Source organism: Puma concolor, chromosome A1, assembly GCF_028749965.1.
Source record: "Puma concolor isolate L17-30 chromosome A1, mPumCon1.1.hap2, whole genome shotgun sequence".
Lineage (NCBI taxonomy): Eukaryota > Metazoa > Chordata > Mammalia > Carnivora > Felidae > Puma > Puma concolor.
The window spans coordinates 26,622,001-26,639,463 of record NC_141667.1 but is presented as its reverse complement, the minus strand read 5'-3'; the positions used below and the strand labels follow the sequence as shown (position 1 = coordinate 26,639,463).

At 39.7% G+C, this 17,463-nt stretch overlaps 1 protein-coding gene across 2 annotated transcripts in view; it reads right to left on the bottom strand.

The window, feature by feature from the left end:
• NPR3 (natriuretic peptide receptor 3) overlaps positions 1 to 17,463 on the bottom strand; it is a 79,029-nt gene that overhangs the window by 39,466 nt on the left and 22,100 nt on the right. For both annotated transcript variants that reach the window (XM_025924245.2, XM_025924244.2), the window contains one exon: positions 13,854 to 14,020. In XM_025924245.2, the coding sequence (XP_025780030.1) occupies positions 13,854 to 14,020 (167 nt within the window). The remainder of the gene's footprint in view (positions 1 to 13,853; positions 14,021 to 17,463) is intronic.

Here is a 17,463-nt window from a genome sequence, read left to right as displayed (position 1 = left end):
ATAAAATCACCCCCTGCTCAGAATACCTGGTTAGAAATAAAAACAGTAGTTACCAAATTCTACCCCAAGTCAAGAACAGAGGTGGCATTAAGAAGCATGAAACTGAATTTGAAAGCCAAAACACTAAGGATGAAGCATTATTTCGTAGAAAAAAGACTCTACATATTCTTTATAACTAGAACACCTTTCTTTAACAACAACAAAAAGCCATTTCTGAAATTAACTGGAGAAATACTAAAAAACAGTTCTGATCCATTCTTAAAAACTAGGCTGTAATTTTGTGCTTGCAAAAGTACACTTGTAGCTGTATCTTTGCTAATGCAAACTGAAGACAGAACACTACAATTACTGAATTCATGTATACAAAGGTGAATTATGCATATATAAACAGTTACACATCATAGAAGAGTGATCAGTTCAAAGCTGAAGAAAAGTTGGTCCTTTGTTTTTTTAAAGCTGGAGTAATGAAAATTTCCAAGAGACTTTCCTGATGTAATATTACAAGCAGCAGAATAGTACATTGTCATAAAAGTCTCCTAAAAATGGGGGTGGGGGGTTGGGGAGCACTTGTGATGATTGTTACACTGTGATTTTTCAGTAAGGGATATGTACATTCCATACCCAGAGAAGGACAATTCTAAATTAGAAAAACACTTTCCACATGTTAATAACAGAAACCCGGAAATGGGAAAGCTTCTTGAGGTGGTGGCCCAAATATCTGGTTTTACAACAGAGGAAGCCCCAAGAGGTAAAGGGACCTGGCCAAAGGCTTTCTCGGCCCAAGTTCACTGCCCTAGTTCACAGTCAGGAACTCTGCCTTCTCTTCTATAGCTCTTTCCCAGCTGGGCTGCCTTTGGCTCTAGAGTAATGCTGTCTGCAACCCCGGAGATAACTAAGGGTTGGATCACATTCAGAGGAGACAGTCCCTACATAGGAAGGCAACTGAGCCCCACATTGGGGCCCTCTTAACATGTTTTACATCTTCAAATGTCTTTTAACTTTTTTTCTGAAATATTTTGTTTTACAATAAAAGAGTCCTAGCAGATTCTAGAAAGGGTTTTAAATTGCTACCACTGCATTGTGATAAATTACAAATAACATATCAGGACACAAATAGCTCCCATTATTTTTATTTAAATAACCCATCTTCAAACTTTTAACTGAGTCGACTTGGCTTTTTAAAAAATCTACTTTAAAACCTAAACTTCTACTTATACTGGCAACAGGATCCCTAGATGATGTTCCTGTATATATACAAAGGAATCACTTACAAGTGAAGCTGGTCCATAAGCTGTATTAGAGGAGTTTAGCCCTAAACATAAAATAGAAAAAGGTCTTCATACACCAGTATGACAAACCTGTAAAAGACAACCGTTTTCTTAGTATTACTGTCAATGTATGTCACTTGTATATAATTGCTTTTAAAGAATCACAGAAGGCAGGTATGTCTGTGAGGGGGAGAGAGTGAGCACTAAGTTGGTAAATCAAGAAAAAGCAGCCACTAGAAGGGAAACTATAACTGAATAGGAATTTCTAAAGGAGCTACAGCATTTGAGGCCAAAAGAAACATGATAGATCCCTCTCTCCAACACACACACTCTCTTTCTTCCTTGCTTTGAATATAAGATTACCCTCCTACCCCTGCACTAACAAACAAACAAACAACAACAACAAAAAAAAAACCCAAGATGCCATCACCATCTCTGAACATTTACACGGTACTGAGAGTCAACAATCCAGGGTGACTTCTGGTAAACCACTCTGGTAAAATGCACATTCCCTCCAAAATCCCTACCAAAACAACAATAAAAATATCTTTTAAGGTATAAACTTATAAGTGGAAAGAGTACAGGAAGGAAATAGATGAGAAATGTCAACAAAATTTTGGAAGCTGGAAAGGGGTAACCAATTCAACAGACCTGAAAAACTAAAACTAGAGTGTGCACAGGAACAGGGCAGGCATCTCCAGTAAGAAACAAAGAATTCCTGTACAGAGGTTCTAGAATTGGAAACACTAGTTACCTCTGGAGGTAGGGATGCCCTGCAGATGAAAATGGTGGGATTCATTGAAAGTCTAATAATGGATCACTTCAACTCAAGTGCACCCCACCTTCCAGCCATCACCAAACCTTACCCAGAAAAAAAATTGCCCCTTCCCAACCAGGCAGAAAAAAGGAGGTTTATTGGCTGAAGGTGTTGACACAAAAAAAAGATCTGAACAGGAAGGTACCAGGCACATCTAGAGCTCAGGTGAAGCATAAAACTGAAAATCAGGTTTAAGTGGAAAGTCTGCAATCCTAAAGGTGAAGCTTCCACACCATGGGCTCCCAGAATGTAGGAAAGGCTTATGATTCTCAAGAAGAGATTTGGAGAATTCTTTTTTCTTATATACAAAAAAAATTTTAAGTTTATTTATTTATTTATTTTGAGAGAGAGAGAGAAAGAGTATGTGTGCAAGTGGGAGAGGGGCAGAGAGGGAGAAAGAGAGAGAGAGAGAGAAAGAGAGAGAGAATCCCAGGCAGGTTCCACACTTTCAGTGCAGAGCTGGGCTCTGCAGGGCTCAAACAAACAAACCACGAGATCATGTCCTGAGCCGAAGTCAGATCCTTAACCGAATGAGCCACCCAGGTGCCCCGTTGGAGGAGAATTCTTTAATGAAACTGATAAGCCTAGGAGATACAACCTCCAGCTAATCATATTTGGGATAACCCTTTGAAAAAGCTAGCTCAACATGTTATTACCCTATAATAAAGTCTACTTCTAGACACATTCCCATGCACACAGAGCTTCTAGATAGCCTCTTTCATGGCTCACCCTTAAATATAAACAGACAGCTAAGGATTACCAACAGTTTAAGAAAACCTTGTAATATGAAAGAAATCACAATATTTTTATAAGGAATCTGATGTAAGTAAAATGCAATGTAAGTTAAAGAAAACTTACAAAAAACACCTTGTGTCAGCAAAAGTAAGATACCAGAATTATAAAAAGCACCTTTGTTTTATGTTCCCTTAGAAAAAAATTCTACTTACTAAATTATGACAGTCTACCAGTTATGAAATGGATCCCGACTTCAGGTAAGTTAAATGTGTTCTAGAGCTGATGAAAGGATATATGCAGAAAGATAAGATATTGAATCCAGGAAACAATGTCAGGGTACTATTTTTTAGAAAGAGAGGCACTAAGAGAACAAGACAGAACTCTTAGAAATTTAACATATGATAGCAGAAATTAAAAATTCCAAATATCTTTGGAAGATAAAGGTGAGGCAATCTCTCAGAAAGGAAAAGAAAAATGCAGAGTTGGAAAATGGGAGAAAAAATTAGAGAATTGACTGACAAGAGCCGACATCCAACTTTAAAATTTCTGGAAAGAGCAAGCAAAGTGACCAGCACAAAGATTTTAAAAGACACACACCAAGGTGAAATCATTGTGAAACATCAGAGCACCAGTGAGCCACTTGTCTGCCTTATGGTCTCCAATTCATTTCCCTCCCTACACCTGCTTTGCTTTGCTCTAAATCATAGGAAGACGATTCTTCCAGGCTGCATTTCCCTGTCAGTTGACTTCTGGTTGGTTCAGCCAAAAGAAGCACTGGTGGAAGAGTCAGGAAGTAAGGGGAAAGCCAGGATATGTCTTCCTCTCTCTCACCTCGCCTTAGGTACCATCTCTGGGAGAGGTTGTATTTCTTCCATGCTGCTAGCTCCTATGAGCAGCTCTAAGTCTTTGATCCCATAAAACTCTTTCTTCCCTGGTCTTTCTAGCTCTGGAGGTGGTAATGGCTTTTTGCTGTTGCTAATTTCTGGCTTGTCTTACTATTCTATTTGGTGTTTTGGCTCTTTCTACACTTTAAAGTTAGCTTCTCCAATTAAATTCCTTCTGTTGAAGTATTTAATTTTTCCAGACTAGACTCTGATTAAGCAATCACCATTATGTAAAGAAAATACTAAAGTCTTCGGGATAGAGAAAAAGAAAATAACATGAAAAAGATAAATAATCAGAATGGTAACACCAAAAGCTGCAAAACAATAGAGCAATGTCATCAAAATTTGAGGGAAAATTAATCTTCAAACTAAAATTTTATACCCAGCTAAATAACTGACTATATATAAAAATAAAACAAAATGTTTTCTGATATTCAAAGTCTCAAAAGATTTTCTACTCATATCATCTTGTTCTTCAAAACTAAGGTGAAATTCAACTAAGAAGGAGATTTAATATCCACTAAAAAGGGAAACTGATACAGCAGAAAACTGAAGGAATTTCCAGGTTTATACTAAAGGAAGTAATTACTCTAAACAGCAGCAGGAAAACAAAGGGCTAAAAAAAATCACTAACATCATTCTAGGGAATGAGAATGAAACAGAACTACATGGAAGCAAATTTTTAAAAAGGAAGGAAATTATTAACTTCGGAGAAAAAAAGCTACACAGGAAAGGAAATGTAATCATAGAACACTACACGGTTCTGCTACATGGTTCAATATATATGGTCATAATAATAATAGCTCTTAATAAGGAGGGATAGCTATTATTCAAATTTTATTTTATGAATGTACGGGTAAGTAAAAACTATGCTACAAAATATTAGGAGGATGGGAGAAAAAGTACATATTTGTAAAGAAAGTGTGCAAAGGAGCTAAATCTTTTTCCATTTTAGGAAATGATGAGCTATATCAAATTTCTCATATCAAAAACAGCAATACCAAGAAGCTATTTTAGAAATACAGAGGGCAACACTAGAAAAAGCCAATAGAAACATTAAGGATTATTGCCTCTAAGGAATGGAAGTCAGGAATAGAGAGGAACAGGACACTCCTGTTTGTCTACAACTCATACAGTACCATAAATTTATTTTTAATTCAGTCTGTTTCTTTTTTTCACTTGTTATAGTCAATCTAGAATGGCATATATTATTTTGATTTAAACAACAACAACATCAGGGAAAGAAGGTGAGCTTCACCCAAAGGCAGAGCCAACAGCTCGTGAAGCCAGCCAGTGAATGGGCTTCAGAAGTGCCAAACACAATAGAGAGAAAGGGGCAAGGCCAAGAGTGGGATTTACACGACTGAGAAGTCAGACAGGCTGCCAGAGGGGAAGAGATGTCTCCAACACTGGCTCAGCCTAAACTGAGAAATAGTAGCAAGGACAAATTTGAGTCTACCTCTTAAAGACAGTGTGAAAACACTAGGAATTGGAAAGACTAGACTGACTCCCTAGCCCAGAATGAAGGAAGGAAGGAATGACTTGGTATCTCTTTCATCTCAGCAATAAAACTAACGTTTTTCAAATTTAAGATTAGTAAATATTCAAGCATTTAAGTGTTTCTTCATTTTCTTCCAGGGGAGTGATTTCTCAGTGCAGCAGTGTATACACCATGTTGTGCCCTATCCATGAGAATAAAAGGGGCTTCGGACAATAATTGGGCAAATGGCATGCTGACTAGCCATCATCTAGTTCAATGATTCTTACTTTTATGTGACACTGACCCCATTAAGAATCAAGTGGGGGGTACTGGCCCCTCTCTCTAGAAATACGCACATGTTCACTTACACACAAAAGTTTGTACATAAGTATAGAGTTAATGCACACTAAGTCAAGAGATCATTATCCACTTAAAGAGGTCATGGAAACTTGGATGAATTTGGAAGGAACTTCTCACTAAAGAACTAAATGAACCCACTCCACTGTGTTTAATGTCATTTCTCTAGAAACATGGATATTTTCACATATGCACCACATATGGTCTGCTACAAGATAAATGGTCCACATCTCTGTGAGTACCGTCAGTGTATGAGAATGCTTTACACTGAGGCGCGTAATGTTTAATATCCATCCTGGCACAGAAATGCAGATCTTGTGGGCTTCCAGAGCTCGTGGCCATGGATATTTATATACCTGCTTAAGAATTTGTAGGTGATGAGGATCTCACCCCAGATGGGACCACGGCATGGTCACAGATCAAGCTCACAGCCATGTTCTCTGGAGCACTCAGTAAACAACGTCTCATGATCTAAGAAATAATGATTTACACTCCAGAAGAAAACAGGAAATACAGGTTGCTGCTGATGAAGAAGAGACAGAGTCCCAGCAGATTTTGTGAAGTGTGTGAAAGAGTAAGGAGAAATTGGTATTTTAAAAGTGTATATTTGGGGAGGCAGTGTGCAAGAAAAGAAGAGAAGTCCTTCAGCCTGTGTTGCCTGCCAGACTCACTTGTCGGGCTTGAGACACTTAATCTTCAAGTCACGGGTTCACTCCCCATAGTGGGCATGTTGTTAATAAAAGGGTCAGACTGATGTAGTGGAAAAATAAAGTCACTGAACCAGGATTCAGGGGATGCAACTAATCTTGGCTTGGCCACCACACAGTGCATTCTAAAACCAAATACCAGTGCCCTAGAATTGGAACCACTCACATGGCAAAGGCCAAACACCCATTAAGATATCCTTGAGTCAGAGCCACTGCCCATGTGGGCAACACAATAAAACCACTAGAGAAAGCAGGCAGGCACTCTGCAAACACTTGTCTGAGCCACGCTGGGAGCCCCTTTGCTACTTGAGGGCCTCTCCAGCAGAGCTTTACTTCTAACTTTAGATTTCTAATGACTGCTAGAGGGTCTTCAGAATCCCCATTGTGAAAACCCATTACTGTCTCCCAATACCATCTCCCACAGGACAAGTGAAACTGAACTCCTGGTTTTGTGGACCTAACAAGGTCTAGGCATAGGATTTATTCAACACTCACCATTGCTATATTGATTGCAGCATACAGGTTACATTTGGAAAGGCCACCTCACCTGACTGGACCTCAGTTTCTACCTTTCCGTCACCATGCTAGGAGTAGGTTGAATTTGATGTCCTTCTGGTTTAATAATAACTAAACTAATAAGCATAATAATAAAAGCTTAAGTGTATTGGCTGCTTCCTTTGTGCCAAGCATACAGCAAGAGGATGCAAGAATAAACAGAAACAGACATAGTTCCTGCTCTCACAGAGGTGACAGTCTGGTAGAAGAGGCAAGATTTAATTATAAAATCCCACACATAGCTGATGGGGCGCCTGGGTGGCTCAGTCGGTTGGTTAGGTGTCCGACTTTGGTTCAGGTCATGATCTCACGGTTTGTGGGTCCGAGCCCCACATTGGGCTCTGTGCTGACAGCTCAGAGCCTGGAGCCCGCTTTCTGTGTCTCCCTTTCTCTCTGCTCCTCCTCTGCTTACGCTCTGTCTCTCTCTCTCTTTCAAAAATAAATAAACATTCCAAAAAATTTTTAAAAAGAAAATTCCCCACCTAGCTGAGAGGCTATGATGGTAAGGATCAGAGTGCCATAAGATAGTTTGGAGTGTCAGGAAAGACACATACGGAGATGATGGTATCTGAGCTGAGATCTGAAGGTTAAGTACAAGTACTAGTTACGGTAGGCATGCAGGAGCATCATACACTTTGGTCTGGAGTATAAGAAACAAGAGTAAGAGAAATAATAGCTATCATCCATTGAATATTTACTAAATGCCTGACATTGTGTTAAGTATTATTTATATACAATCCTTGAGTTCTTTCAACAGCCGTGTCAGTTAAAAATTATTATCCCCATTTTAGAGTCAGTAAACTAATGCACAGAGTTTCAGAAATGTGCCCAAGATAAGAACTGTAAGAGACAGAACCAGGTCTATGACACCCCCAGCCTGCATATTTTTTTTTTAATTTTTTTTTCCAACGTTTTTATTTATTTTTGGGAGAGAGAGACAGAGCATGAACGGGGGAGGGGCAGAGAGAGAGGGAGACATAGAATCGGAAACAGGCTCCAGGCTCTGAGCCATCAGCCCAGAGCCCGACGCGGGGCTCGAACCCACAGACTGCGAGATCGTGACCTGGCTGAAGTCGGACGCTTAACCAACAGCGCCACCCAGGCGCCCCCCCAGCCTGCATATTTAACCATCAGGTCATACCATCTCCAGTGGTGCCCGTGGGCCCTACTAAAACATGATGTATCAGAATGGAACAGGTCTCCAGTAGGTTCAATAGTAAGAAAACAAATGTACTTTTAAAAATATTTTTATGGGGCGCCTGGGTGGCGCAGTCGGTTAAGCGTCCAACTTCAGCCAGGTCACGATCTCGCGGTCCGTGAGTTCGAGCCCTGCGTCAGGCTCTGGGCTGATGGCTCGGAGCCTGGAGCCTGTTTCCGATGCTGTGTCTCCCTCTCTCTCTGCCCCTCCCCCGTTCATGCTCTGTCTCTCTCTGTCCCAAAAATAAGTAAAAACGTTGAAAAAAAATTTTTTTTTAAAAAATATTTTTATATTACCTATAGGAATGGTAGAAATATCATCATAAGACACTTGTACTAATGACCATTACAGTACATGCAACACCCACAGCCCCAATGATAGAAGAGCCCTAAGTAATCTGATTTTCTTTTTTTTAAATAATCCTCTTTTTTAACTTTTTAAATGTTTTTATTTATTTTTGAGAGAGGGAAAGACAGAGCATGAGCCAGGGAAGAGCTGAGAGAAAGGGAGACATAGATTTTGAAGCAAGCTCCAGGGTCTGAGCTGTCAGCACAGAGTCTGATGTGGAGCTTGAACTCACGAACCAAGAGATCATGACCTGAGCCAAAGTTGGACACAACTGACTAAGCCACCCAGGTGCCCCAGCAATCTGATTTTCTATACACCACACACATGCACCCACCAAACCACCCACCAAAGACAAGGGAAACAAGAGTAGATATTTGACCCAGAGATGCTAATGTACAGGCAGCAAATAGCCTCTTATTCTCCACTATATGACCTGGGCAGTAGAAAAGCTCAAAGTCTTGAAGTGTAGAGCGACCAGAGTTATGCCAGGAGTGCAGACATTATTAAAATTAGAAAAATCTAGTAATGCAGGTGATTAAAAGGTACAAAAATTTGCAGTTATAGGATAAATAAGTTCTGGGAATCTAATGTACAGTATGATGACTATAGTTAGCAATCCTGTATTGTATATTTGAAAGTTACAAAGATACTAGACCCTAAAACTCATCGCAAGAGGGGCGCCTGAGTGGCTCAGTCTTAAGCGTCCAACTTTGGCTTAGGTCATGATCTCGCCATTCTTGAGTTCAGATTCTGTGTCTCCCTCTCTTTCTGCCCCTCCCCCGCTAATGCTTGCTCTCTCTCTCTCTCTCTCAAAAATAAATAAACATTAAAAAAAATTTTTTTTAAACACATCACAAGAAAAAAGTTTGTAACTATGCAAGGTGATGGATATTAACTAAACTTACTGTGGTAAGCATTTTGCAGTATGTGCATATATCAAACATTGAATTTATACAATGTTATATATCAATTATAGCTTAATAAAACTGGAAAAGAGGAAAATTTAGTAATGTAACTCATTACATTATAATAGAATAAAGAGGAAACCATCTGATTATCTCAGCAGATACAGAAAAGGCATTTGATAAAATTCAAACACCCCCAACCTACACAGGTGATAAAACTGCATAGAACTTAATATGCATATATTATGTTACACACACACACACACACACACACACAGGAGTACAAATAAAACTGAGGAAAGCTGAGTAAGGTCAGTGTCAATATCTGTATTGTGATCGTATATATATAATCTTCCAAAATGTTACCAATGGCGGAAATTGGGCAATGTATACAAGTGATCTCTCTGTATTGCATCTTAAAACTGCATGTACCTCTGCAATTATCTCAATAACAACTCAAATTTAAAAAGAGAGGGCAAAGGGTGAAAATGGAGGGGAAAAGGGAGAGAGGAAGAGAAAGGAGATCAATTTTTTGGAAACAAAATTGCATTAATCCATCAAAATTTGTTAAGTTAAAAATATAGGATAGTAATTTTACTTAAAAAATCATAGCCATTCCAACCTCCCAATGTTTTAGTATAGCCTTATAAAAATTTAAAGTTTCAAATTTTTGCATTTTTCTCATTTTTTTAATGTTTATTTATTTTTGAGAGAGACAGAGAGAAAGCCAGTGGGGGAGGGACAAAGAGCGAGACTCAAAATCTGAAGCAGGCTCCAGGCTCTGAGCTGTCAGCACAGAGCCTGACACAATGCTTAAACTCATAAACCTGTAAGATCGTGACCTGACCTGAAATCGAATGTTCAACTGACTGAGCCACTCAGGCGCCCCTCAAATTTTTGCATTTTGAGAATATCACGACGTTTCCAGGGATGCTGCCAACATGCTCAATATGATGAATACAATACTAACATATATGACATAATGTCAACGATATATTACAAATTACACTGGGGGTGCCAGTGGCTGTCAGTTAAGTGTCTGACTCTTGATTTCAGCTCAGGTCATGATCTCACAGTTTGTGAGATCCAGCCTCACATCGGGCTCTGCACTGACAGTGTGCAGCCTGCTTGGGATTCTGTTTCCCTTTCTCTGCCCCTCCCCTGCTTGCTCTCTCTCTCTCTCTCTCTCAAAATAAATAAACAATAAATAAAAAAAATTTTTTTAACCTGTGTCCAAAGCCTTTCCCCTAACCTATATTATATAAACTTAAACCTACATTATATAAACTTCGATGCTTGCTATGCTATTTTCGTTTCAGTTATTCCAACAAAATATGTAATTCTTTCAAAACAAAACAAAACTTCACCAACAAAGAATAGAAGGGAACTTCCATAATCTAAGGACTCTCCCAAAAACTTCACACTCAACATTATGTTTAAACAGTGATATGAACAGATATGAAATGTGTTATATGTTCTTTGTAGTAAAGTTAAGAACAAGGCAGGGATGTCCAGTGTCACTGCTTATATTCAATTGTGTACTGGAATCCTAGCCAGTGCCATTAAAAGTTTTAATAAAATATATTTAATTTAATATGCTTAATTTAATGAAGTATACCTTCAATCAAGCATACTTAGGAGAAGAATTGAAAAGAAAGAAAATTGTCTCTATCCACAAGCCATGTGATTGTTCAAAGAATAAGTGGTAAATTTTAGAACTAATAAGAGATTCCACCAAAGTTGCTGGATTTGAAATTGATAGCAGAGGCCGAAGAGCCCATGATGAGTGTTATGAACTGAAATTCTAAGTAAAGAGATATGACAACCCATTAGTACAAAGAAGAGAAGCAGAATGACCTAGAAAGGAGCTGAGCCCTAGAATGAAGACCACTACGTCTTTCTAGTTGTGCTAAACATCTCCTGCTGCATTAGAGCAAAGTCTCACACCTGTGAGTCCCAGCTGCACCAGCTCCTGAGTCTTTGGCTCCCACAGCTCCCTCTCCCACAATAGCCCCCACAACAGCCCCCACAACCTCCTGTCTAAACTAACCTGATGAACTCAAAAGAGCCCAACTAAAACACACGTAAGTATGAAAAGTAGACATATTTTCAGAACTGGAATAAATTACTATAACGAGCTCTAATTTCTACTCATAATTTTTATTTATTTGTAAAGTCAGTTTTAATGATCCCATCATCAGAGGGAAGCAGTATTAAAATCCACAACTACAACTAATCTCTAAAGCACTGACACATGGTTTGGAATATGTTATGGATCTTTGTAGCAGGTACAAAGATACATACTTCTTTTGCCCAAGAAGTATCATTATGTTGGACAGCCTCTACTGTAATACTTTAACTTCAACAGCCTCAGGTAGGAGGCCAAACAAAATGTGCTCAGTGCCCTTTACATTCTTTCCTATTCCTGAGGCAAAGGATTTGGATAATGACAATACTATCATAGGTTTCCTTCAACTTGGTCTCTATTGCAAAAGTTCTACTTTCATTATTCAGAACCCACTCTCCAATATGGTAGCCACTAGTCACATGACTACTGAGCATTTGAACTGAATTTAGATATGCTATTAGGGTAAAACACACATCGAATTTCAAAGACTTTATATAATAAAAAAGAATATATAATCTCATCCATAATTTTTATATTGATTAAATGTTGAAAGAACATTTTATATGTGAGTTAAATAAAATGTATTATTCAAATTAATTTGACCTGGTTATTTTAACTTTTTAAAAATGTAGCTACTAGTTTTGAAGGAGAACATGCACCCCAATGTTTACAGCAGCACTATCAACAATAGCCAAATTATAGAAAGAGTCCAAATGTCCATCGACTGATAAATGGATAGAGAAGATGCAGTATATATTTACAATGGAATATTACTCAGTGATCAAAAAGAATGAAATCTTGCTATTTGCAACAACACAGATGGAACTAGAGTGTATTAATGCTAAGCAAAATAAATCAGAGAAAGACAAATATCACATGATTTCACTTCTAAATTCTATGTGGAATTTAAAATACAAAACAGATGAACATAAGGGAAGGGAAGCAAAAATAATGTAAAAACAGGGAGACAAACCATAAGAGACTCTTAAATGCAGAGACCAAACTGCCGGTTGCTGGAGGAATGTTGGGTGGGGGGACGTGCTAAATGGGCAAGAGGCATTAAAAGGAGGGCACTTGTTGGGATGAGCACTGGCTGTTATATGTAAGTGATAAATCGCTAAATCCTATTCCTGAAATCATTTAAAAAATGTAGCTACTAGGAATTTTAAATTACATACATGGCTCACATTTGCATATACACACACCTTTTGGCTTTCTAAATCAGAACCATCCAGTATGTATGCATATGTATATTATACACATATATAACATTTAAGCCATGAATAAATATATTTATGAGAACTTTTGTACATTATTTGATAGCAAATAATTCTTACAAAGACAGGTATAATATAATAATAGCATAAAAGAGGCCTCATTTATTGAGCTCCAACTTTGTGATGCGGATAGCACTAAAAGCTTCAGATAGATTATCTGTAATCCTTCCAACAGGGAGCAGTAGTTTGGACGAAGACTGTGTGATTTGCCCCAGATCACATTGCTAAAAAGTGTTCAACTCAAGCTCTGAATGTAGGTCTGTCTGAGGACAATGTCTGCACCCTGTACTCCTTCAAATAAGGAAATCGAGAGAGGCCCTGTTTGGAAGGGACCAAATGAAGCTCGTCTTACGAAGATGGTCATTATCCACTTTGGGCAAGGACTATCCAAAGCCATATATCTATCATTAAGAAGGTGCTCCCTTTCCCCTTTGGACACTGTGGAATGAACAGTTTTGAAAACCGGCACACACACAAGCCCCCAACCAGCCTGAGGAGTGCACTGCTCACCCTGCTCTGAGAAAGAATTTGCTGGAAGGACACAGAGTTTGAGGGCCCGCATAGCAAAGTACGCCAGAAGCAGCAAAACAATGGCACCAAGTGAGGTGTGGCCGGCTGTCTTTGGTGCCACCTCTCAGATGAGTTCTCTGCTCAATCCTTAGTGTGGCCAAAGCTTCTGACCCTAGTCCACCCTCAGAAAATGCATCAGTAAAACACCACTAATGGAGTGGGAAGCTCGAGAATACCCAAGGGGAAGTGACGCTACCACAGGAGAGAAAAGCAGAGTCGCCAAAAAGATGGCCGAAAGAAAGAGCCTTCTAAAACCCAAAATATCTTATGCCATCAAGCTTTGGAAAAATTAGACATGCAAAACTTTGGCATTCCTTCGTCCATCTTCTCTCCCACCATGCTCCCAGTCGAATAAGCCTTGGAAGTCTATAGACATCTGCTCAGCATGGCCACAAGTACCCACAAAAAGCAATTCTCCTTCCTGCAGCAGTTGGAAAAGTGGGGTGACGGACATGGAGGAGGGGGGAACTGGTCAGAAAAAAAAAAAAGACAAAAAGTTCAGTGACATTCAGACGTGAACCTAGGGATTTTTGAATGGTTCAGAATAGGACACTGTCACCTCTGATTTAATTAGAAGACTGTTTTCGGGATGCTGAAGGTCTCGGCTCATAATCAAGCACTTACATAATCCTCCTCATTGAGTCCTTGTTTCTCAACAGAACTTTTCACCTCCATGGAAAACTTCTCAAACTCAGGTTTCACTGTCCTCAGTAGAGTGATTGTTTGGAGGGATGAGTATGCTTGCTTAGCTTCAAAGTCATGCTTGTCTCCTCTCTTCCACGAGCCATCTCCTACAGAGAAAGAAAAATATTTATAATTCCAAGGCAGTCACCATAAAGGGACCATTCTCCCTCTTCAGCTGCAGCGTGTCACTACATGTTACTTTTGGCAGCTGGGGCAAGCGGTATTGTCACAGTTCTGCACTTGGATATAACATGACCACATCAAGATCCTCAAAGGAGAAGAAGGCCTTTTGGACACGTGTTCCTTTGAAATGGGAGAGGAACATAAAAGCACTGTGGACTTCACTGCCTCAACCACATAACTGTAATTTTCAGCACCTGAGAATCCAGCACTGGAGGAGTAAGAAGTAAATTTGTCTTCCTTTCCATTCACATTTTTTTAATACCTACAATCAACCGTGGAGGTCAACCGAGTTGTTACTACTGTGCAACAAACCTGATGTTATGTAGATGTGGAATGACAGGAAAGTCTATGTGCGACAACACAAGTCTTGTGCACAAGACTTATGCACAAGTATGATAAAGCTGGCACCATTCACAGGGAAAAGTTTGACATTATTGATATTCTTTGAAATATTTCTGGAATCTCTTCAGAATAAAAGCAGCTCAGGTGAACACAAGGGTTTATATCTCTGTAGTGTTGGGAGCACCATAACAATTATTTTTTGGACAATATTCGTCAGTGCATCAATAGTAACAAAATTAAAATTGCTAACATTTATTGGACATATATAACAATAAAAGCTCTGTTTATTGAGCACTTTATACATATAAACTCATTGAATCTTTACAAGACTCTCTGTGATTCGGGCACATTATCCTATGTTACAGATGAGGAAACTGAGGCATTGAGAAACTGGGTCCTCCCTGCTTCACAGCACTCCCTCTCACAAAAGCAAAGGCAGATTACATGGATAAGAATCATTACTCTTCTCGTTATGATTTCATTTTTGAGGAAATATGTGGCCTGCAGGACCCCAAAAGGAAACATGGGCTTCCAACATGTGGCAATAAACTGTTGTTTCTATGAATTACCATTATGACCCCTACAGATCTCTGGAAATACAACAAGGAATTCAGCCCGCTAGAGTTCAACATCAAAGTCAGTTGTTCACACCAAGCCCCTAGTCCACAGTGGACAAGTGGAGCCCAGCAGCTAAGCAGTGAGGATGCTTGGGGAGTGTGCAGCCAGGGCTCGGGGCACTCACTCTGCTCTTATAGACAAAGCTCCATAAAGAGTCGGTGGCTCTGGAACTTCTACCACAGCTTAAATCAGACAAACATTAACTAACTGTATACCACACACAAGGTTCTGTGATAGCCAGCACAGGACACGTCATGAATGTCTTGAACAGTCTCCACCACCATCACAGAGGGGTTTAGAGGGGCACCTGGGTGGCTCAGTCAGCTGGGCATCTGACTCTTGGTTTCGGCTCAGGTCATGATCTCACAGCTATAAGATTAAGCCCCCCGTTAAGCTCCACACTGGGTGTGGCACCTGCTTGGGATCCTCTCTCCCCTTCTCTCTCTCTCTCTCTCTCTCTCTCTCTCTCTCTCTCTCTCTGCCCCTCCCCAACTCATTCTCTCTCTCTCTCTCTCTCTCTCTCTCTCAAAAAAAAAAAAAGAGGGATTCAGAAATAGACACGTAAATAACTGAAGTTATTACAGGGTAACAGCTTACTATAGCAGGAGGCGGGGGAATACAAAGAAACAATGCAGAGGGTAGAGGAAGAGGCAAGAGGCTCCCACACTCCTAAGGGGGATGGTTTCGAGGGAGGTGGAGGAGCAGGTATCGGCTGGTCCTAAATGTGTGAATAGGATTTTAATAGAAGGAGAGCAGGATGGAAAGGCGTGCTTGGCAGAGCCTGTGGCACAGGCAAAGGTGCAAATGTGTATGACATCAAGTAGGCAGCTGGGAGCCTCAGTCTAGAGCATGAGAAAAGGCAGAGGCAAAGAATTTATTTGTGGGGGCATCTGTATAACCATAATCCTATTAATAGCAACCATTTATTAATTGCTTACTCTGTGCCAGGGAGCTGTTAAAAGATAAATAAGACAGAGCTGAGGACAGAATTCATTAAGGACTAGATCCGCTCTCAATGAGCACAGATTAAATTTCAAGCCACCAAACAAAACTTGACAAAGTCCTCCTCCTTCATATGAAACCTCCCAAACACCAAGGAAGCTGCAACATGCACAGCAGCTGCGCCCGTAGTGAGTGAGTTACAGCCACTGCTACCAGCCAGGGGACCCAGCGGGGTGCTCAAGACCCAGGCAACACAGTCTCTGTTAAGGAGCCAGGTCCATTTGCCAGGAAGACCCCCAATTCTAAGAATGTCCAGAACATTCTTCATCCCAAGGAGGAACCCATTTCTTATAAGCATGCAGTCAATACTTATTGATTCATTTATAATTGATTTGAGATACCAAGACTCAAAAGGAATGGTATTTTGTAGGCAAAGAGGGTCAGAGTTTCTAAGCTCCGGGAAAGAGTATTCTCCAGACACAGAAGAAAGAAAATACTTAACCCTAAAGGGTTTTATTCTGTGGAATTAGAAAATACATATACAACTGGAAACAGTAACTATCTCTGTTATGAAATAGGAAAACACTCTTTTCTGAAAGAAGTGAAATCCAATGTAATAAATCTGTCTACCACAATCCAAAGAGGAATAACTGTAGAGTTTTGTCTTCTAGAAAAAAAAAATGGAAACAATAATGCTTAAATAAATCTGAGCCAAACTAAATAGTTCCCTTGTCACAACCATAATCGATACTGTAACTTATCACTTTTGTGGGCATTTCTTATTGTAATATGTCAGTAACATTTCCCATACACAGGGTGTTGAACACTGGAAAAGCAGAGTTAGCTTGGCATGATGCCCCATCAGCGAGGACAAATTTAATGCAGTAGACAACTGGGTGCCTCTAGAGATTTACGAGTGTAACAGAAGAATGACATGATCAGAATCATGCCTTGGGAAATAGCAATGGATTAGAATGGGGAGACACGGAGGGTTCACAGCCACAGTAATCCAGGCAAGAGGTTACAAGAGGCTCTAATGGGAAGTCACACACCAAAAAACTAAACATGACTCTTTTGGTAGTTAGAATTACAGGAAAATTTTCTTTTCTTTTCTTTTCTTTGCATTTTTCTGAATCTAGTAAATTATAAATACAAAATATTTACTGCTTTTACAATCATAAGAGGGAGAGTCCTTGAGAATAAAAGCAGAGGACAGTGCAAGAGGAATCTCAAGACTCTGAAGAGTTAGGGAGTGAGGGACAACAAAAAGAGAGGCACGTCGCTGATGACGCCAAAGAGGAAAGGAAAATGGGATGTTATTAAAGGAAAGCACAGAGCCAGATGGCGGAAGAGGGATATGAGGTGGAAATGGTAATGACTTCAGTTAGGGTCACGGTCAACCCAAGGTGACTAACTACAGAATGCCCAAGTGACAACACCAGGCTAGAGTTGGAAATAGCAGTCT